This window comes from Centrocercus urophasianus, unplaced genomic scaffold (assembly GCF_019232065.1).
Source record: "Centrocercus urophasianus isolate 14NV4802_14NV808 unplaced genomic scaffold, USGS_Curo_1.0 seq_13, whole genome shotgun sequence".
NCBI lineage: Eukaryota > Metazoa > Chordata > Aves > Galliformes > Phasianidae > Centrocercus > Centrocercus urophasianus.
Window position 1 is genome coordinate 11,223,363 of NW_024884475.1, and position 16,839 is coordinate 11,240,201.

Genomic DNA, 16,839 nt, shown 5'->3' on the forward strand with positions numbered 1-16,839 from the left:
CACAATTCAGCCTAAGGTGATCTGAATTGATTCTGTTTCCAAAATAAAAGAAAAAAAGAAAAAGCCTTTCATCAACAGCAAATATAAATATTGTGCTTGTAAAAAATACTTGACTCTCCATGCCAAGGATTCAAATTCATGTTTCCTATTGCCTGGAGAAAACTCTTTTCGCTGTGCTTGTGTGTTTGCTTGGTGGTCCATATATTTTATATAAAGTGATGTCGCCAGAGAAGCCTGAGGATAAACTGCTCTCGAATAGCCTACAGCCCAGCAGGTCAGCCATCTTGTCTAGCAATCTTGAAACATAGGTTTCCACCTCCACTGTCTTCTTTCGTGCAGTTTTCTCTAAGCATTGATAGTGCCAGCAGTGGGTCTGGTAGTCTATCCCTGAAAACAGGAGGAAAGTCAGCTTATGAAACTATTGTCTGTTCAATTTTGGAAGCGCTGGTTACAATTTCCGTAGTGATTTTGTTCTGCGTGTGTTTGTGCCAGTAGCAATGATTGCTCAGCTTCCAGCAAAAGTATTCAGTCTACAAGGCTTTTCTTGTTAAAGGTGATAGAAGGAACTGCTGTGTAACTAGTACTGACAGATTCCACTTTTCTACGTGCAGAACATAGTCCTAAACCAAAGAACACTTTGTGTGTAAGGGTCAAACTCCACTGTTGTTAACATGCATTTGTTTCTTCTTGTTAAAGTATCTGTGAATAAATATACCTACGGGTGTTTGAAGCACTTCATGGATCAGTGGTTCTATGTGAACAACACTGTGCTCGTCAGGCCAGTGTAATTCTGGGATTTCTCTGAGGAGACATGTGCTAGCATGTCCGCCACGTTCAGAAACTCCCACAGCCTGGCCACACTCCAGTGCTGCTGCTTGGGGACAGCCTGCACTGAGCCCATGTGGTGCCTGGGTCTCTCCACCCTGGATAAGCACTGCTTCCTAGATGTAATTTAAAGATATCTTCTTTATTTCTGAGCACAGGGAATTTGCTGCATAGTCCCCATCCTGAGGGTGAGGTGACGGACGCCGTAGTTACTGCAAAACACCAATCAGAGAGCTAGCTACACGTGGTGTTCTTCTGCAAGCTTTAGACAAGGTGAGTGGTGCATCTTTTACCATCCCAAGACCTATTCCACAGCAGTGCCCCATGCCGTGTGTTGCTAACCCATCCTTGAAAAAAATAAAACTGTAGCAAATAGAAATGAATTCATTTCTGATCCTAAATACGACTGCAGAACAGGAACCTATACTGGTATGTGCTCCCTTGTAGAAGCACTGAGCTGGGCGATGTTCAGTGTCTGTGCAGTTATCTCCTTGCTTTATTCTTGTAGTTTGAAGTTGCTTTCATGCTTTGTGAATTGTCAAACCGCTAAAAATTTGTAGCAGGGCTGTAACTTGTCTTAAAACTATGAATGAGGCTGAGCTGTTTTAATAGCTGTTAGCAGTGATGTTAGGAACAAAAAAAGGCGTGCTTTTTCCTTACATTTTTGGCAGCACTTTTGTGTGTATCTAAAAGCATGATCAAAGCTCCTTATGAGCCTTTTCTAAACTAAAAGAGCTGTACTACAAGGCAGGTGTTTTGAGCTGTATTTCCATTTTCCCCTGTATGACATTATGCTGGAGACTGCTCTCAGCTGGCAGAACTGCTCAGCCTTCTCCCACAGACTCTCCAGGCACAATCCCTGGCTCACAAATTATTTCCACTGCCCCCCTTTCTACAGGAAAGATACAAAATAGAGAAAAAGCACTAAAAAACTCGGTAACAGATCAATAGGAAGGTACATGAGACACACTGAGATTCATGTAGCTGGAGGTCAGCTAGTCCAGCCTATTCCAGGCAGGGCTAACTTCCAAGTCAAAATTGGTTGCTTAGGATTGGTTGTCTAGCTGAGTGCTGAATCTCTTCAAGGATGGATATAACAGAATCACAGACTTGTAGAGACCTATGGAGATCATCTATATCCAACCTCCTGCTAATGCTGTTCCTTAAGTAGGTCACATAGGAAAGCATCCAGGTGGCTTCTGACTGTCTCCAGAGAAGGAGACTCCACAAGCTCTCTGGGCAGCCTGTTTCAGTGCAGTCACCCTCAAAGTAAAGAAGTTTTTCTGCATCCTCTTTGAATAACCTGTTGGTGGCAAGGATATTTTCCTGCTGACCAGTAATAGCTTTAAGTTGCACCTGGAGAGGTTCAGGTTGGATATTAGGTAAAATTTATTCTGAAAGAGTGATGAGGCATAGGAACAGGCTGCTAAGGAAGGTGGAGGAGTCACTGTACTTGGAGGTGTCCAAAAAACATGTAGATACGGCACTGAGGAATATGCTTTAGTGGATATGGTATTGATGGGTTGATGGTTGGACTAGATGATCTTAATGCTCTTTTCCAACTTCTTTGATTCTATGATCTTCAGCATCTAGAGACAGATCAAGACTGTTAATAATGGTTAAAGTTGGAAAATATAATATACGGAACTTAAATGAACTGTTGTGAGCTCAATTTGCTGTTGCTACACTTGTTTCTCAGCCAAATGAAATTCTCTGTCACAAACTGTGAGACCTGCTTGGATCTGGGAGTCAGACTCGATGAGTCCCTTCCAACTTAGGATATCCTATGATTCTATGATACTCTTTCTTGTTCAATACCTGCATCACTTATGGAGAACTATCGTGAGTGCCATGCCATGCATGAAATCCGTACAGGACTTTTACCAAGGCAATGGATCAGGGGTGTAATGCAAAATGACTGAAGTTAGTAACACTTGATTTTTGTCATGAAGCAAAGGTGATTTGGTGAGAGAATAGGAAAAAGGGCAGTCTGCAGAAAGCCGAGGACAGAAAGCAGGCAGACACAGCCCTGGCTGGCTGGGTCTCACCTGCAGGGACTGAGAGAGGAGGTGGGGGCTCTCCTGGGCAAGCAACTGCTGCCCTCCAACAGCAAGGGAAAGACACCCACGGGCTGCCCGCGAGAGGGCACTGCTGCCCTGCTTTTGGGATAAGACAGCGAGAAAGCCACACAAGCTCTGCCTAGCAGAATGGATGACACAGTGCATCCTGGTAGACTGCTGCATTCTGCCTGTGACTGGAGCCTCTGCTACACTGCATGGTTTAAATGGGTATCTTCACAACATAATCAACTCTATTATTAAAAGCTTTCTTCTTGCTATGTGTATAGAGTACACAGAAGAATTATAGTATTCAAACAGAAGGAAACAGGCTGCATCCATTTGAAGACAAATCACATCAAACAGGCAATTAAAATGTCTCCATTGGTAAGGCAGAGGGACCATGGAAAATGATTGCTGAAACAGCAGAATCTAATGCTTGAAGTAGTATAATGTAGGGGAAAAGATTTTGATAATGACTGAAGTGAAAATTAACAATTTAACAATTGTGTGTAACGTGCCCAGTAAAGTCATTTGTGTGGCGGCGCTTTCATCTGAGGTGAACTGCTTTGCTGATGTAGTATTTTACATCAAGTGCCAAAGGACAGCCCTTTAGTTAGGAAAATATATGTTAATTTTAAGAAGACAGGAAAGTTGAGAAGACACAAAAGCTGTAAGACCACTTAAGTAGGGCAATTTATTACAAGATACAGGTGCTCTGTGCAGCCAGGGAGAAAGAGCTGCTTTGCATGACAAGAAAAATTCCCCTATGGGATGTAATGAGAATAACAAAGTGCACTGAAAACAAAGGAGTTTACTTAAGGAATTAGAATATAAAATGAAATATAAGAAAATGGAATAGTAGGTGAGATTTGTCTCAGTCTTTTTAAAAAATAATAATCAGAAATCTGAGATAAACAAAGGGAAATAGATTTACAAAAATCTTTGTACAAATTTTAAAGCATAACTTACCTTGGAAGCATTAAAATATAACAAGGGAAAAACAAATTTAATCTTTCAATTTTCAATAGAACCTGAAGTCTCTTTATGTAGTCTTTAAATTTCTGTCTATTTCTGTTAGTCCAAAGCAGTGACCACAAATACTGAGACCAAATCCGGCACATTTCAGGCTCAGAACATCAACATTACAATGAAACCTTACTGCGGTGTCCTGACCTCAGCATTCTAGGGTGGATTGGTTCTGCATTTTCCTCAGGTATATTCCTCATTTAAAACTATCTCCCCTTCATGTTTCCCACACCGTCTGGAAGAGCTTAAAGAATTCTTTGTTTCCCCTTGCCAAGGCTAAGTGAGAATGTTGGGATTGATTCTCACTCTGTAGCTAAAGAAGATTTCTCGGTTATTATTGATGTTCTTCATTGTTCCTCAGTAAACCAGCTCAGTGAGTATTTATAGCTGCTGAGAGCTCCCAGAAGAATGCTTTGGTACTCTGTGTTCAGACAGCTCACATAAATACTTTGACTACCTGTTGCCTCCTTTTTTTAGCATTTTTGTGATTTTCCTTGGTTCAGTCTCCCCTTCTTGTGGCCTCTCTGACCTCTCTCTGAAAGAAATAAACAAGAGAAATAAAACAAAATTGTAGACCAGGTTTTTCAAAGGCTACTCTCTCTTAAACTAAATTCATTTTGAGAGCACTTGCTCTATGATTATAACTGCTGCACTAGCTGGTTTCAGCTGCCTCTCTTGAGGCTGCTGAAACAAAGTTGCATAAAGATAAATGTTCCTTTGTAGCGTCCCTGTTCCCTACACGCATACCCCTTGTTGGCTGTGGGAAAGGAGTGTGTGAAAAGAGTTGATGCCATCGGGGAAAGGAGCCATCTCCTGAACTCAATCCCAGGCTGAGGTCACTCAGGGGATAAATACTTTTCCCCAAAGGCCTGTGGCTCCTGAGAACTAAATGTTTGCTTTGCCTGTCAACAGGATTTTCTCTGCTCAATATATCAAGCCCCAGCGACCAGCTGGCTGGTTTGATCTGCCCGTAGTAATCAGCTGGCATCTTTCAGGTTTGTAGCCGTTTCTTCTCCTCTAGTTAGCACCCCAGCACAAGCCAACTGAGACATCTATCAAGAAAATCATTGTTAGAACTGCTACCCTCATCAGCCAAAGACTGGCGCTTGCCTTTGTTGAAGAAATAAAGTGGTAGTTGAAAGCTTAAATACCAGACCATATTTTGGTTGCTACAAGTCAACTTAGTTCCATTGGGTTCAATTGTCCGTGCTGATTTATGCTGTCTGTGACTCGGGTTTTTAAAAGACTACTTAAAGGAAATTTGGAAAGAGTATTTCTCCTTTATCTGCTTAAAATCAAAGTTATTGATAAGATCCGTAACAGCACAGACAAGCAAACTCTGACGATTTTCCTAATTTAGAGAAGGATAAAAGAAAAACAATGGTCAAGTACATGTGAGAAATAAGTGTTAAAGATTTGCTAGTGTAGGTGTCATATTTTGGTTTTATTGGCATACCTGCCTACAAAGTAGATGTACTATTTTGTGTAAATAGTTTTTTCACAATGCATTTTTTTTAGCCTCTACTGTACCTGCACAAGCTGGAATTCAGTCTGAGGGGCTCCTGAATATTTTCACAAGAATCATCTTTATCTTCAGATTCTGGAGACTTTAAAGTACCTCTTTTTGAGTTTGCGTTTCTTTTTTCCCCTGGATTACCAAAGACATCACAGATATTAGAGCTGTTTTTAGATTATTCTCAAGCAAAAAACCCCCAAACAAACAAACAAAACCAAAAAAAACCAAAAAAACTAAAAGCAAAGCGAAACAAACAAACAAAAATCCGCTACAGTAATTTCTAACATAGTAACACTTCACACAGATAAATTATTATGGCAAAAAAATCGCCCCATTTTATGTGGGCCTGTTTTATTGTAAATGCTCACAGAGAGGACTTCAGCTTTCAAATTTGCTGCACACTGATTAAAGCTTCTGTGAGGGGCAATCACTGAAAGCATCTCTTGAATAACAGATGCGTCTAATCTCCTAAAAGTGCAGTAGATTCATATAAATATTCCAAGTTTCCCAATTAAATAGGATTTTACTTTTGAGTATCTGTGTGGGAAGGCTGATTCTTCCATTCTACCAAGTGAACGAAAGCTGAGCGATTCAGCCCTGCTCTCCTCCCAGAAATGTAGCAAACAAGGTGAACACAGTCCTTTTTTAAAGTACATCATAAAGATGTGAAAAAAAACTGAGTTTGTGCAAGGTAAAGCCTTACCTCATGGTACCTATTGGTTAAAGGGCAGCTTTGGAGTGGGAACGGACACATTTATTTGTAATTCAGCCACCAGCAAGCTGGATGACTGTGGAAACTCACTGTACTTTTTTTCTATATCTCAATTACCTCATCTGATGAAAAAAAATCTTTCCCCAGAACTCTGTTGTGACCTATTGCACCATACTGAACAGAGTAAGTGCAACTATGTGTTTTTTAAGACTCCTGGATTGTACCAACCTGCTGGCTTGCTTCTTTTGGACAGCTGCTTCTTCACAGTGACAGGAACTCGAGCCAGTGCAGCCAACTCAGTAATGAAGTCCCATTCTGCTTCCTGCACACAAGGATAAAGCAGCAGTCAGTTAACACAAAATGGTTTGATTCTGGGTTATGTTATCCTACACATAGTGTGACAAAAACATTCATGTTATTGCAGAAGCATGGGAAACAATATGGTATGGCTTCCCTTTAACAGCACTTGACACAAACATGCTGAGAGCATCTGATAAGAGCAGGAGAAGCCTGGCTAGTCACATATACGTGGTATTTGGGCTTGACCTGCCTTGTCTTGGCTGTGAACTCAAGCACACTGATGTACTAGTAAGGAGATTGAATAGACTCCGTTTGATTAGACAGAGATGTTCAAGTTACCAAAAAATAAGCCTGAACTTGCAGTGGACATGATGCAGAACTGCCAACAAGTAAGATAAAGAATATAACATGTCCCTCATTTCCCAGGTTTTCTTTGTAAGAAATGGTTTCAGGCTGTTAAATGCCTGCCTGTGTTACTGGTTCCTGAGCTTCAATGGTGAATCTCTGCACTAATCTCAAATGGAGCAGCAAAAAGACCCTTACAACCTGTCAACCAATGAGTGGAACAACAGATGCTTTGTCTCTGACTGATTCAGGTTGGTGAGTCATGTTATCCTGACTTACCTTCAGCTGATTCTCCATCTCACTTTCTAGGTGATGCAATCCCAGCAGCTTCTGTTTCAGAAACTCCAGACGAATTTGTTGGTGCAATTCAAACTGAGTCAGAACCTTCTTTTGCTGCAGCACCATTCTGGTAGAGGGAAATTTGAAAGTATCCATGTTGTTCAGGATCACAAAATCATAAGGGTTGGAAAAGACCTCTGGAGATCATCTAGTCCAACCCCCTGCTAAAGGAATACAATGCTATTGAAGTGCAATCAGAAGATTTTGTAGAAAGGCTCATTAGCAGTATCAGTTATCAATATCATCCAGTTTCTGGTGTGAGAAATAATTTTGCTGTAGATTTTTTAATTAGTTTTCCTTATTTTAACAACTAGCCTTGGGTCACCACACTACACAAGCTCCTTTCTAAGGTTGGAACTGCAGCATTTCAGTTTGTCCAAGCCTGGAGATCAGATCTAATTTTCAAGTCTTTTTTCAAAACCATTCTATGTTTTCTGCAATGAATCAAGTTAGTTTCACTCTCTGCATGCCAAAGAGACAAGCTGTTAGAGGATCAGGTGTGAGGATAAGGGATTAAGAATTAGCTATTTCATTCAGAGCTTTTTAGTATCAGGTTGACACTGAGCCAGAAACATGATAATTAGAAACCTGGTGCTGGGAGCATTGACAGCTATATTCTTCGCTTGTTTTATTTTGCTGGTAAAAGATCAGTATTAATATAGTATAATCTGAATGACTGCAACTTTGCTAAATCTGTAAGTCTCCTGCTCTCTTGCCTGGCCTACCTTGAAGCAAAACTGTCAATCGCTCATTATATTCCTTGGGGAAGGAGATAACACAAATTGTTTCTGACATCTCCACACAATGCAGTTTCTGTTGTAATGGTCAATGCTTGCAGAAGGTTAGCTTACAAAATTTGCTCTTTGAAATCACACACACAACCTTCCAAGGGCAAAAGCAAATAAAAATTCCCACTGAGTTTAAAAGGAATTAGATAATGGAAATTCTGTCATTGATTTAACATCCTGAAAGAATTTGGGATTTCCTAAAAAAAAATCATAATGGAAACATGAAACTAAGTTTTGACTGGTAGTTATGAGATCAACTTAGATGCAAAATAGTTGCATCTTTAATGCCCTATTTTCTAACTGAATGCAGTCCAATTTAATTGTATTTTATTTTGAACTAGTAGAATAAATTAGGGATGAAAAAATTGAAACAGCTAAAAGGGAATTTACATATCAGAATAAATGATGGGCTTGATAATGAACATCTAATATGAAGTCTAATATGAAATATGAGTTTTCTGAAGCTCTTTCCTAGATGAATTTATTTCTATACTAATTCAAACAAGAATGAAAAACAGAAAGTAGCAGAATGTTTAAAAATGAATTAACCACTTTACAATGTCAAAATTGCATATGCAGTGTTACTTTGGATAATAATGAAGAATAAATAAATTAATTACAAAATATATATTATGTGCATATCATTTTGCAAGACCTGCAAACTTATACCTTTATAATATAGATTTGTATGACAATTAATTCTTTGGATTTACAATGCTTTTTGTCCAGTCTAAATTCCATAAAATCAATAATATATTAAAAATGACTTTTTATCTAATTAACATCTGAGGTGTTGAAGCCTAAATTTTGTGCAAACAATGTCAATCATCAAAGGTATTCAATGAAATCCTCTAGCCATTTTGAATATTACTCATTCTTCAAAAATGTTATCTTCATTATGGTATATACTTACTCAACAGCAAATTAATATGTACTTTTTATATTTAAAGCAGAAAAGATGGAATATAATGAATTGGAGAACAGCAATTCCCATTCCACATTTACACTGAATTTCTTTCAAAATCTGGTGTATGTTTTGGCATTGCTTTTCATTCTGTATTTCCAAACTGCCTCTACATAGTTCTTCAGTCTGTAATTAATGAGTACCAAAAGTTCTATTTAATAAGAAAGCAACTCTTTTGAGATCAATGGGTAGAAAAATTTGACAACAGATGCTTCTTTTCCATCGAGGACAAAATATTAAACGTAAATATAAAACATTTATTCAACTAGACATTGATATAAATATGCTAAAGTCAAAACATTTAAACAGCCAGCAGTGCTTCTGCTTGCTCTTACCTTTGGTGGACTGTGGATGATACATTCAGGATGTCTTTGGTCTGTTTTTCTTTCAGTGCTTGTTCATTCTCTTCTTTCTTCCTAAGTCTGTACCTTTCACTTCTTTCTACTGAAATAACATTTTTGTAAAATCTTCTGCTCACAATTACAGACTCTACTTTGAGGTCTGGCATCCAGACGATCCATGTTTTGCATCAGTACAAATTAATCCCTGTTCTAGGTAGTCTTTCCAAAGTCATTGCTCCTTAAAGATCTCAAGCACTTATTACACATGCTTGCTCTGCCACTGCGATCTGTTGTAGCATCAGACACGAGGTTGTGCATTGTTTAGCTGAGATGGTAACGTCAGTGAATTCCCATTCTTATCTGCTTCTCCCGCTAGGCTAAGTGATTCACACAGAATTTGAAGGAGAAATTTTATGAAAACTTTGCCAGATAAAAAAACTCTCAATTACTCTGAGGCCTGAGAATGCTTAACACTGCACTTCCCTTCATTTGAAGGTGAAGTAATTTCAGTACTTCTGCTGATGCTCACACTCTGTAAGCAATCTCTTTATCTGTTGAGTGGGATCTTGAGCCTTGCCTTCAAAGTCCTACCTGGAAGCAATTTGCTGGATATGCTTTCCTCATACCCACTGTTGTAGACCACTGCATTTTTTCTAAAACAAGGAGAGAAATGGATGGGTATACATAACAAATTAAGCTACTTAACATTCATCTGGGGAGCACATGACTTGTTCTGAATGCTGGGAGAGGATGGCAGGCACCTCTGAGGCTGACAGTGTATTTGGTGAGGGGAACCACTCTTTCCCCATGTAGCAATCATACTGGGAAATCACCTCACAGAACAGGCCCTTCTAAAAGTAAAGAAACACTTATGTCCTGTCTCCTGGCTGGCTGACAAGGCTTAGCCCAGGGGCAGAGCTTCCAGCTGTTAAGAATCACAGTGGAAAATTTCAGTGCTTCTGGGGGCAATACAACAGCTGAAGAGGGTAGGTATGGGGCCTGCACCACAAATTTTGACTTCGGTTAAAAAAGGGCTTATATCTACCAGAGCATCAAAAGCTCTTATTAAACCTATTTCTCTCTCCTAATACTTGAAGTACCAACAAAGCAGAAGTAGTTTACTTGCTGTTACTGAAAAACAGGGCCACGTTAGAGCATGCACATGTATCATTGCAATATTTTTCACTGTATTAGTTCATTTCAGCTTTTAGTTTCAGCTTAGTTTCTCTCAGGCCACAAAATCTCAAACACTCCTGTGTTTATTACCAACATAAATACTCTCATCTTCTTTCATGCCTGCAGGCTTACATTGCAGGAGAGATAAATTTATTTTTCCTCAGTTGAAAAGAAAACGTGCTCTTTCAGTAGCTGCTTACACATGTAATTTTCTTTCTCATAGTTCACAGAATGCCCATTCATTGAAACGATATATCCACACAAACACTAGGAGAAAAAATGATACAAAGAGTGGTGATCAGAAGGCTCTCTTTGTCTCTGCTGATTGGTATTCCAGGTCTTTCAGACTATTTGGGAGACTAGTTGAGAGCAATATGGAAACACCAATGAACAAAAATCAGTCATGTATGTAATGACAGTGGCATCTCAGCTTGCTCAGATCAGAGAAGTGCTTAGCAATGGGCTTTGGTTTTAATTCCTGCTTATCACAGAATGGCTTAGGTTGGAGGGGACCTTGAAGATCATCTAGTTCCAACCTCCCTGCCATGGGCTGGTTGCCAAAGACTAGATCAGGCTGCCCAGGGCCCCATCCAACCTTGCCTTGAATGCCTCCAGAGATGGGGCATCCACAACCTCTCTGGGAAGCCTGTTCCAGCATCTTACTACCCTCTGGATAAAAAATTTCTTCGTAACATACAACTGAAGTCTATCCTTTTCAGTTTAAAGCACTTTTTCCCTTGTCCTGTTGATATCAGACCGTGTAAAAAGTTGGTCCCTCTCCTGCTTGTAAGCTCCTTGAAGTATTGCAAGGCCACAATGAGGTCTCCCCAAAGCCTTCTCTGGCGAGTAGAACCAAGCTAAACTAGCCCAACTCCCTTAGTCTTTCTTCATAGGAGAGGTGCAACCAACTCCAATCAAAGGAATTTTAGACTGCTTGTAGTCAGATAAATCAAGACCAAAGAGGTCTTTAGAGAGACTTAGCGAGAACACAAATAACTGACTGCCTTGCTGGCTGCCAGTGTCTAAAACACAGGCCATCAAACATCCCTGCACAGATTTTGCCTGTTACTTCAGCTTCCAATTTTAAGGCTTCAAGATCCATGACAGGCCACTGCAGAACAGATTGAACCTCCTATAACCAGTGAGCTATTAACAGGAGCTTACAAATCCTTCCTACTGAAGTATGTGGATAGGTTTGTTCCTCTTCAGAAATCCTCTGCTTTGGTTAAATACTCAATCCTACTTAAATTGGTAACTTAGGTTTTAGAAAACAGCTTTCATTCATCCGCACCGTGTCTGAAATACTTAGAAGCTTCTGTCATTCTACTAACTTACTAACTTCATTTAATACCAACAGTCTTCATCCAGAGGAGAGGAGAGAGCTTGCAGAAGAAATCAATAATCACAGCTTGCTTTCTTTCCTGACCTGAAGGGACTGAACAATTAGAATTAATTCCAGGAAAAAGTGTCTGTATATCTGTGGAATCCAGGAGTTCATAAACCTCACCAGCAGTTGCACACACTGTGAAAGTGTTATGGCTGATAGCAAGAAACAATGCAGTAGCTCATATTCAGGATGGGAATGATTGGCTTTTTCCTGTATCCTCCCATGAATCTTCTCTATTTCAGAGAGAATAGCATTTTATTGAGTCATAAAAGGAATGAATATAAGAACCTCCTTCTTAAAATTGAAGGCAAACATCTCAGAGAAACCAGACTGTCTGCCAGGAACTGCAAACACAGATCTCACCCCTTCTAAAAGGAAGATCTACTTTGCAGGCTCCAGTCATACACTCTTTTCACTCTCTCTATCAGTATTTGTTAAAAAAATCCAACACAACAATGTTTTATAGCTATCAATATCATACATACCTTGTGAGGATTTCAGTTGCTGAAGTTTTTTCCCTTCATAGTCTTCCATGATTTTTCCAACTTGCTGATAGTAGTTTTCTACCAGTCTATTGATATTATTGCTGGTCCCATATACACTTTCTACAGCAGCTTCTACCAGTTTCTCCTGTATTACACATTAGAAGATAACAATTAATTTTCTAAGTAAAAAACTAGGTGTTTTGTTCTGTCTAAATCTGAAGACCAAAATTAATATCGTATGCGCATACAAGATTGTAGATTTTGTGCTTTAAAAATGTGACAAACTGATATGTTGGAACATGAAGAATTACAGTACAATCTTTCTAATAACAGAATTTCAGGGGTTTGAAGGAACCTCAAGAGACATTAAGTCCAACCCACCTTCTAAAGCAGGTTCCCTACAACAGGTTCCACAGGCAGGTCCAGAATAAGTCATCCAGACAGGTCTTGAGTTTCTCCATAGAAGACTCCACAACCTCTCTGGCCAAAGTGTTCCAGAGGTCCATTACCCTTACCATACTGAAGTTCTTCTGCATGTTTGTATGAAACTTCCTTTGTTCAAATTTTAGACTATTGCTCCTTGTCCTATAACTAGACACCACTGAGAAGAGCCTGGCCTCACCCTAATGTGCCTCACCTACATGTGAGAAGGGACCATCTTTCTAACTGTTCAATCTTCACAGCCCTCTTTGCCTGTAAACCCAACTACCAGCAAAGTAAATCTTTTTTTTTTTTTTTTTTTTGTGTAAATCTAATACAATTTTTCTTTATGCGGAAAATTCAAGTATTTGCAATGATTGTATTGATCTATGAATTAAGTTTCATTTTATTAATCTATGAATCAAGCTGTTAAGCTGCATGCTATTATTAACTCTAAAATCTTTGTCAATAGATTGTCATCTTCATTTCTTTCTCATTTTTGTGATTTTCTGTCATCAAAAACCTCAGTGTTTTAATGTTCTGGGGTTTGCTTTAGTAAAAACTCTTTTGACAGCTATAGTGAGTCACTAGAAAATATTGTACTTTAACATAGGTGTTAAGTCTTTAAATAGTTTGCAAGTCATCTTCAGTTTTAAAACAGATTGTAATGCTGTCCTGCTGATCTTTTAGACATTGGTTAATGCTTATTTGGAGTTGCCCTCCAATTTATCCAAGCAGAACTCAATTTTTAAAGAAAGCTGCTGCTGAGCACTTCCATACCTTGAACTCCTGTTCATCATCTGAATTCTCTTTTATAGCTTCCTGTCTGGCATGCTGCAGCAGTGTCTGCCCAATCACTTTCTCCATGTGTTGCTGAAGAAACTGAAGAGCTTCTTGGATTTCTGTTACTAACTGCTGGTGAAATTCTAAATGGTTTTGCTGTGTTTCTTCCTCAAGTTTCTCCTCCTCTTCCAGAATGTGAGACTCCTGGTAATTAAACAAGATAATAGCAAGCACTGCCATTCAAGCGTACTCACAACTTTAGTCAGCATCACTGTAAAAGAAAGTCCTACAGCCATTCAGAATATCACTGTTTTAATCCTTAATCTAATTTCCAGCATAATTTTATATTCAGTTACTTAATGTATTTGTTTTGGCACCAAGGTTATTGGCTCTGTCATCATAAGTACAATAACAGCAGTATCCTGTCCCAGCAGTCATATCCAAATGATGAATTCCAGTTTTGATATTCATACTTTTATATTGGGTCTTACTTCTATACAAAAACAGTCAAGCTCAAATACCCTGACTGCAGGAAGGGACATTTGTGGATACCTTGATAAATAGCACAGGAACAAGGCAAGCACACAGTTATGCTTCTCATACAATTTTGAGAAAAAGTAGGTATTCGTGCTAAGTACTTAATAGCAAGAAGAGACCATTGGCAGTCTTAGCACCTGTAGCATCCTCATGATGAATTCTGCAGCCTAGCAACATATTCTTTCATTTTGAAAAAATCAAGTGGCTTTCAAGTACGAATCTAGTAGCTTTGCTTGGTGTTCTCTTGTTCTTTCATCAGAAAAAAAGGCATAAAAACAGCTGTATGCCAGTTTTAATACCAATTACACTCACATTTCTTCTAGGCTGAAGAGTTCTAGTCTCTTAACCTCTTTCAACTATCCTTGCCACTATTTTCTATGCTACTTTTCAAATCCACTTTCCCTCCAAGCTCTGTTCAGCACACAAGAGAACGCTCACCAGCACAACCTGTTCCTTCTTTCCCATGCATATTACTGTCTTTCACAAACTGCCTTCTATTGAGTTGCAGATTTCCCTCTTATACTAATATTCTCATTTAAGACTAAATAAAATTAAATTATTCTGAGGAATTTAAAAGTTCCTATTCGATTCCCTCTTGTAAATAAAAACTGCAAGCAGGAAAAGAACCTGCTCTGCCCACATTCATCTGTGGAAAGTAATGATGTCCCTATTGATGCTGGTTATTTTGATGTCTTTATTTAGAGCTCAGGCACGTTTTTGACATTTCTAAGTCAGTCATAAAGTCTTTAAACAGTTTTTCTTTTTTAAAAAAGACCAAAATGTCATGTTATGAAATAAATAGACTAACATAATACTCTCACATTAATTTCAGCATAAGATTAAATTAAATTTACTTAAAATAACACAGTATGTCTATAACTCTGGTTGAGCGTCTGCAAACTAACCTCTTCCTTAACTCCTTATATATCAGTTTTAGTTTTGGAGGCTCTTCCTAACATTTGTTTTCTCTCTGACAATTCCATATATAGACTCTGCTCCTTTGGCAGCAAGGATATTATATGCATATATTTAAGCATTTCCTTGTGAGACTGGTCTTAGCTGGCCTTGGAAAGAGGCTATAATGGATACAGTCCAAAAGAGCAGTAGTATCTGGGGGCATTTCATTTTTGCTAGGGAACACAGTGACTGCATCAATTCTTGTCCCTGTGGGACCTAAATGAGTTGGAACAGTGGAAAGAACATAAACACAGAAACAAGAGGAATGATGTCATATGCATTTGTATTTCACTGTATTTTACTTCTTCTAAAGGTTAATGATATTTTGAGATTTTCACACTTAACAGGGACAGAATTTCCTTAATCCTCTCAAATTATAAAAAACACGAGAATTATGGCTCGTGTCAAGACAATTAGAACTAGATGCATGCAGAATATTCTCTCTGTGCTGATTGCACAGTGATGACATGGAGCACAGAGACAGAAAGTATTGGATGGGTTCAATCCAGACTGGCAGCAACAATGAATTGAGTAGGGGTTAATACTGATGCCTGCTAGGAAGGTTCCTCTGATGTTGACTTCAGCAACATGGTGTTGTTCTAGTTAAGTACCCACTGTAGGTAAGTGAATAACCAATAAGATCTAGTATTAACCAGAAAGATTAAGAATGAAAAATGACAACAGTACATAAAAAACTTGCTAGGTCTGTTGAAGGAAATAGACAATTTCTTCCGACATTCAAGAAAAGAATTTTCAAGCACATATTATGATCTCTAGAAGAGTTAGTAGGAGTTTCTCTTACCATAAAGCAGTAACTTGTGTAGAGTCAATTATACACTGTGCATGAAGTATTAGAGAATTTTAAATGTCTGCCCAAACTAGAAAGGAATACTTAAGTGCCTCCTATGTAAAGACGGGTGCATTTTTGACAGGATTTTTTCTCTCTATTTGGAACATGAATGTTTTTATATTTGAGATCTATGGCTACTTCTAATGCCAGACAATGGCACTTAAGAACTCAGGACAAAACCCTCCAGAATACTGTACCTACCACTGCCTTCTGTAGCTGCCACTGATCTTCATCTTGACAGGCTGAGGAGTCCTTCTGTAGCATATGTTGCTCTCTCAGCTCCTGGAGCAAGCTCTTTTTTCTGGACATCCTCATGCGGGTCAAAGCTGCCATTCCAATGCTTCGAAGAGTTAATCTTCTCCATACTGAACACAGAAAGAGCCGCTGTTTTCGAAATATGTAGTTAACAGACCTGCAAAAAAGACCATTAAAAATGACTAGCTAGGCTGCTTGCTGATTTTGCACACCTGTGGTCAGGAAAGTCATTGCTCAAAAATGACAGCTACTGTTCACTTCCACAAAGCATGCATTAGAATGCTTCTCAGATATAGAGAATGGATATTGCTATGATAAACCTCTAATTCTATTACGCTGAAATTAAATTATAATAAAAATAGGAAGAAAAAAGATAAATATTCAATTATAATTACTCTTTTTTTTTCATAAGAGACCTGAAATAAGATGAAAAGAGAATGTAATCAGAACTGCAGCGAAGTTCAAACTGAAGAAAATGCAGGAGAATATGCCTTGGATTAGCAAGGAAGCACACTCTGAAGAGATGCTGAAGAAACTAGTGTTAGCTGGAAGCACAGGCAGGGCTAGAACAAGTGAACACACTTTCAAGAAGACTGAACAAAGCAAGTGGAATCTGTGTGCACTTGGGATGATACTCTTCAGAACGGATTTGTGTCTGTATCTAACTTGTGTAATTGTAAGGCACTGTGAGATGTCCAGATACCAAACTGTGGGAAATGTCAAAGTTGGAGAATATGAAAACAAGGTTGAATTGAAAAGTACAGTCAAAATAA

At 38.7% G+C, this 16,839-nt stretch overlaps 1 protein-coding gene across 1 annotated transcript in view; it reads right to left on the minus strand.

Moving 5' to 3' along the window:
- Positions 1 to 3,560: 3,560 nt before the first annotated feature.
- EVC (EvC ciliary complex subunit 1) overlaps positions 3,561 to 16,839 on the minus strand; it is a 52,084-nt gene continuing 38,805 nt past the window's right edge. Inside the window, exons 14-21 of the mRNA XM_042812143.1 lie at positions 16,013 to 16,223; positions 13,465 to 13,671; positions 12,265 to 12,409; positions 9,211 to 9,319; positions 7,064 to 7,190; positions 6,368 to 6,461; positions 5,442 to 5,559; positions 3,561 to 4,446 (exon numbers count right to left, since the gene is read on the minus strand). Coding sequence (XP_042668077.1) covers positions 4,365 to 4,446; positions 5,442 to 5,559; positions 6,368 to 6,461; positions 7,064 to 7,190; positions 9,211 to 9,319; positions 12,265 to 12,409; positions 13,465 to 13,671; positions 16,013 to 16,223 — 1,093 coding nt within the window. The 3' untranslated portion in view covers positions 3,561 to 4,364. The remainder of the gene's footprint in view (positions 4,447 to 5,441; positions 5,560 to 6,367; positions 6,462 to 7,063; positions 7,191 to 9,210; positions 9,320 to 12,264; positions 12,410 to 13,464; positions 13,672 to 16,012; positions 16,224 to 16,839) is intronic.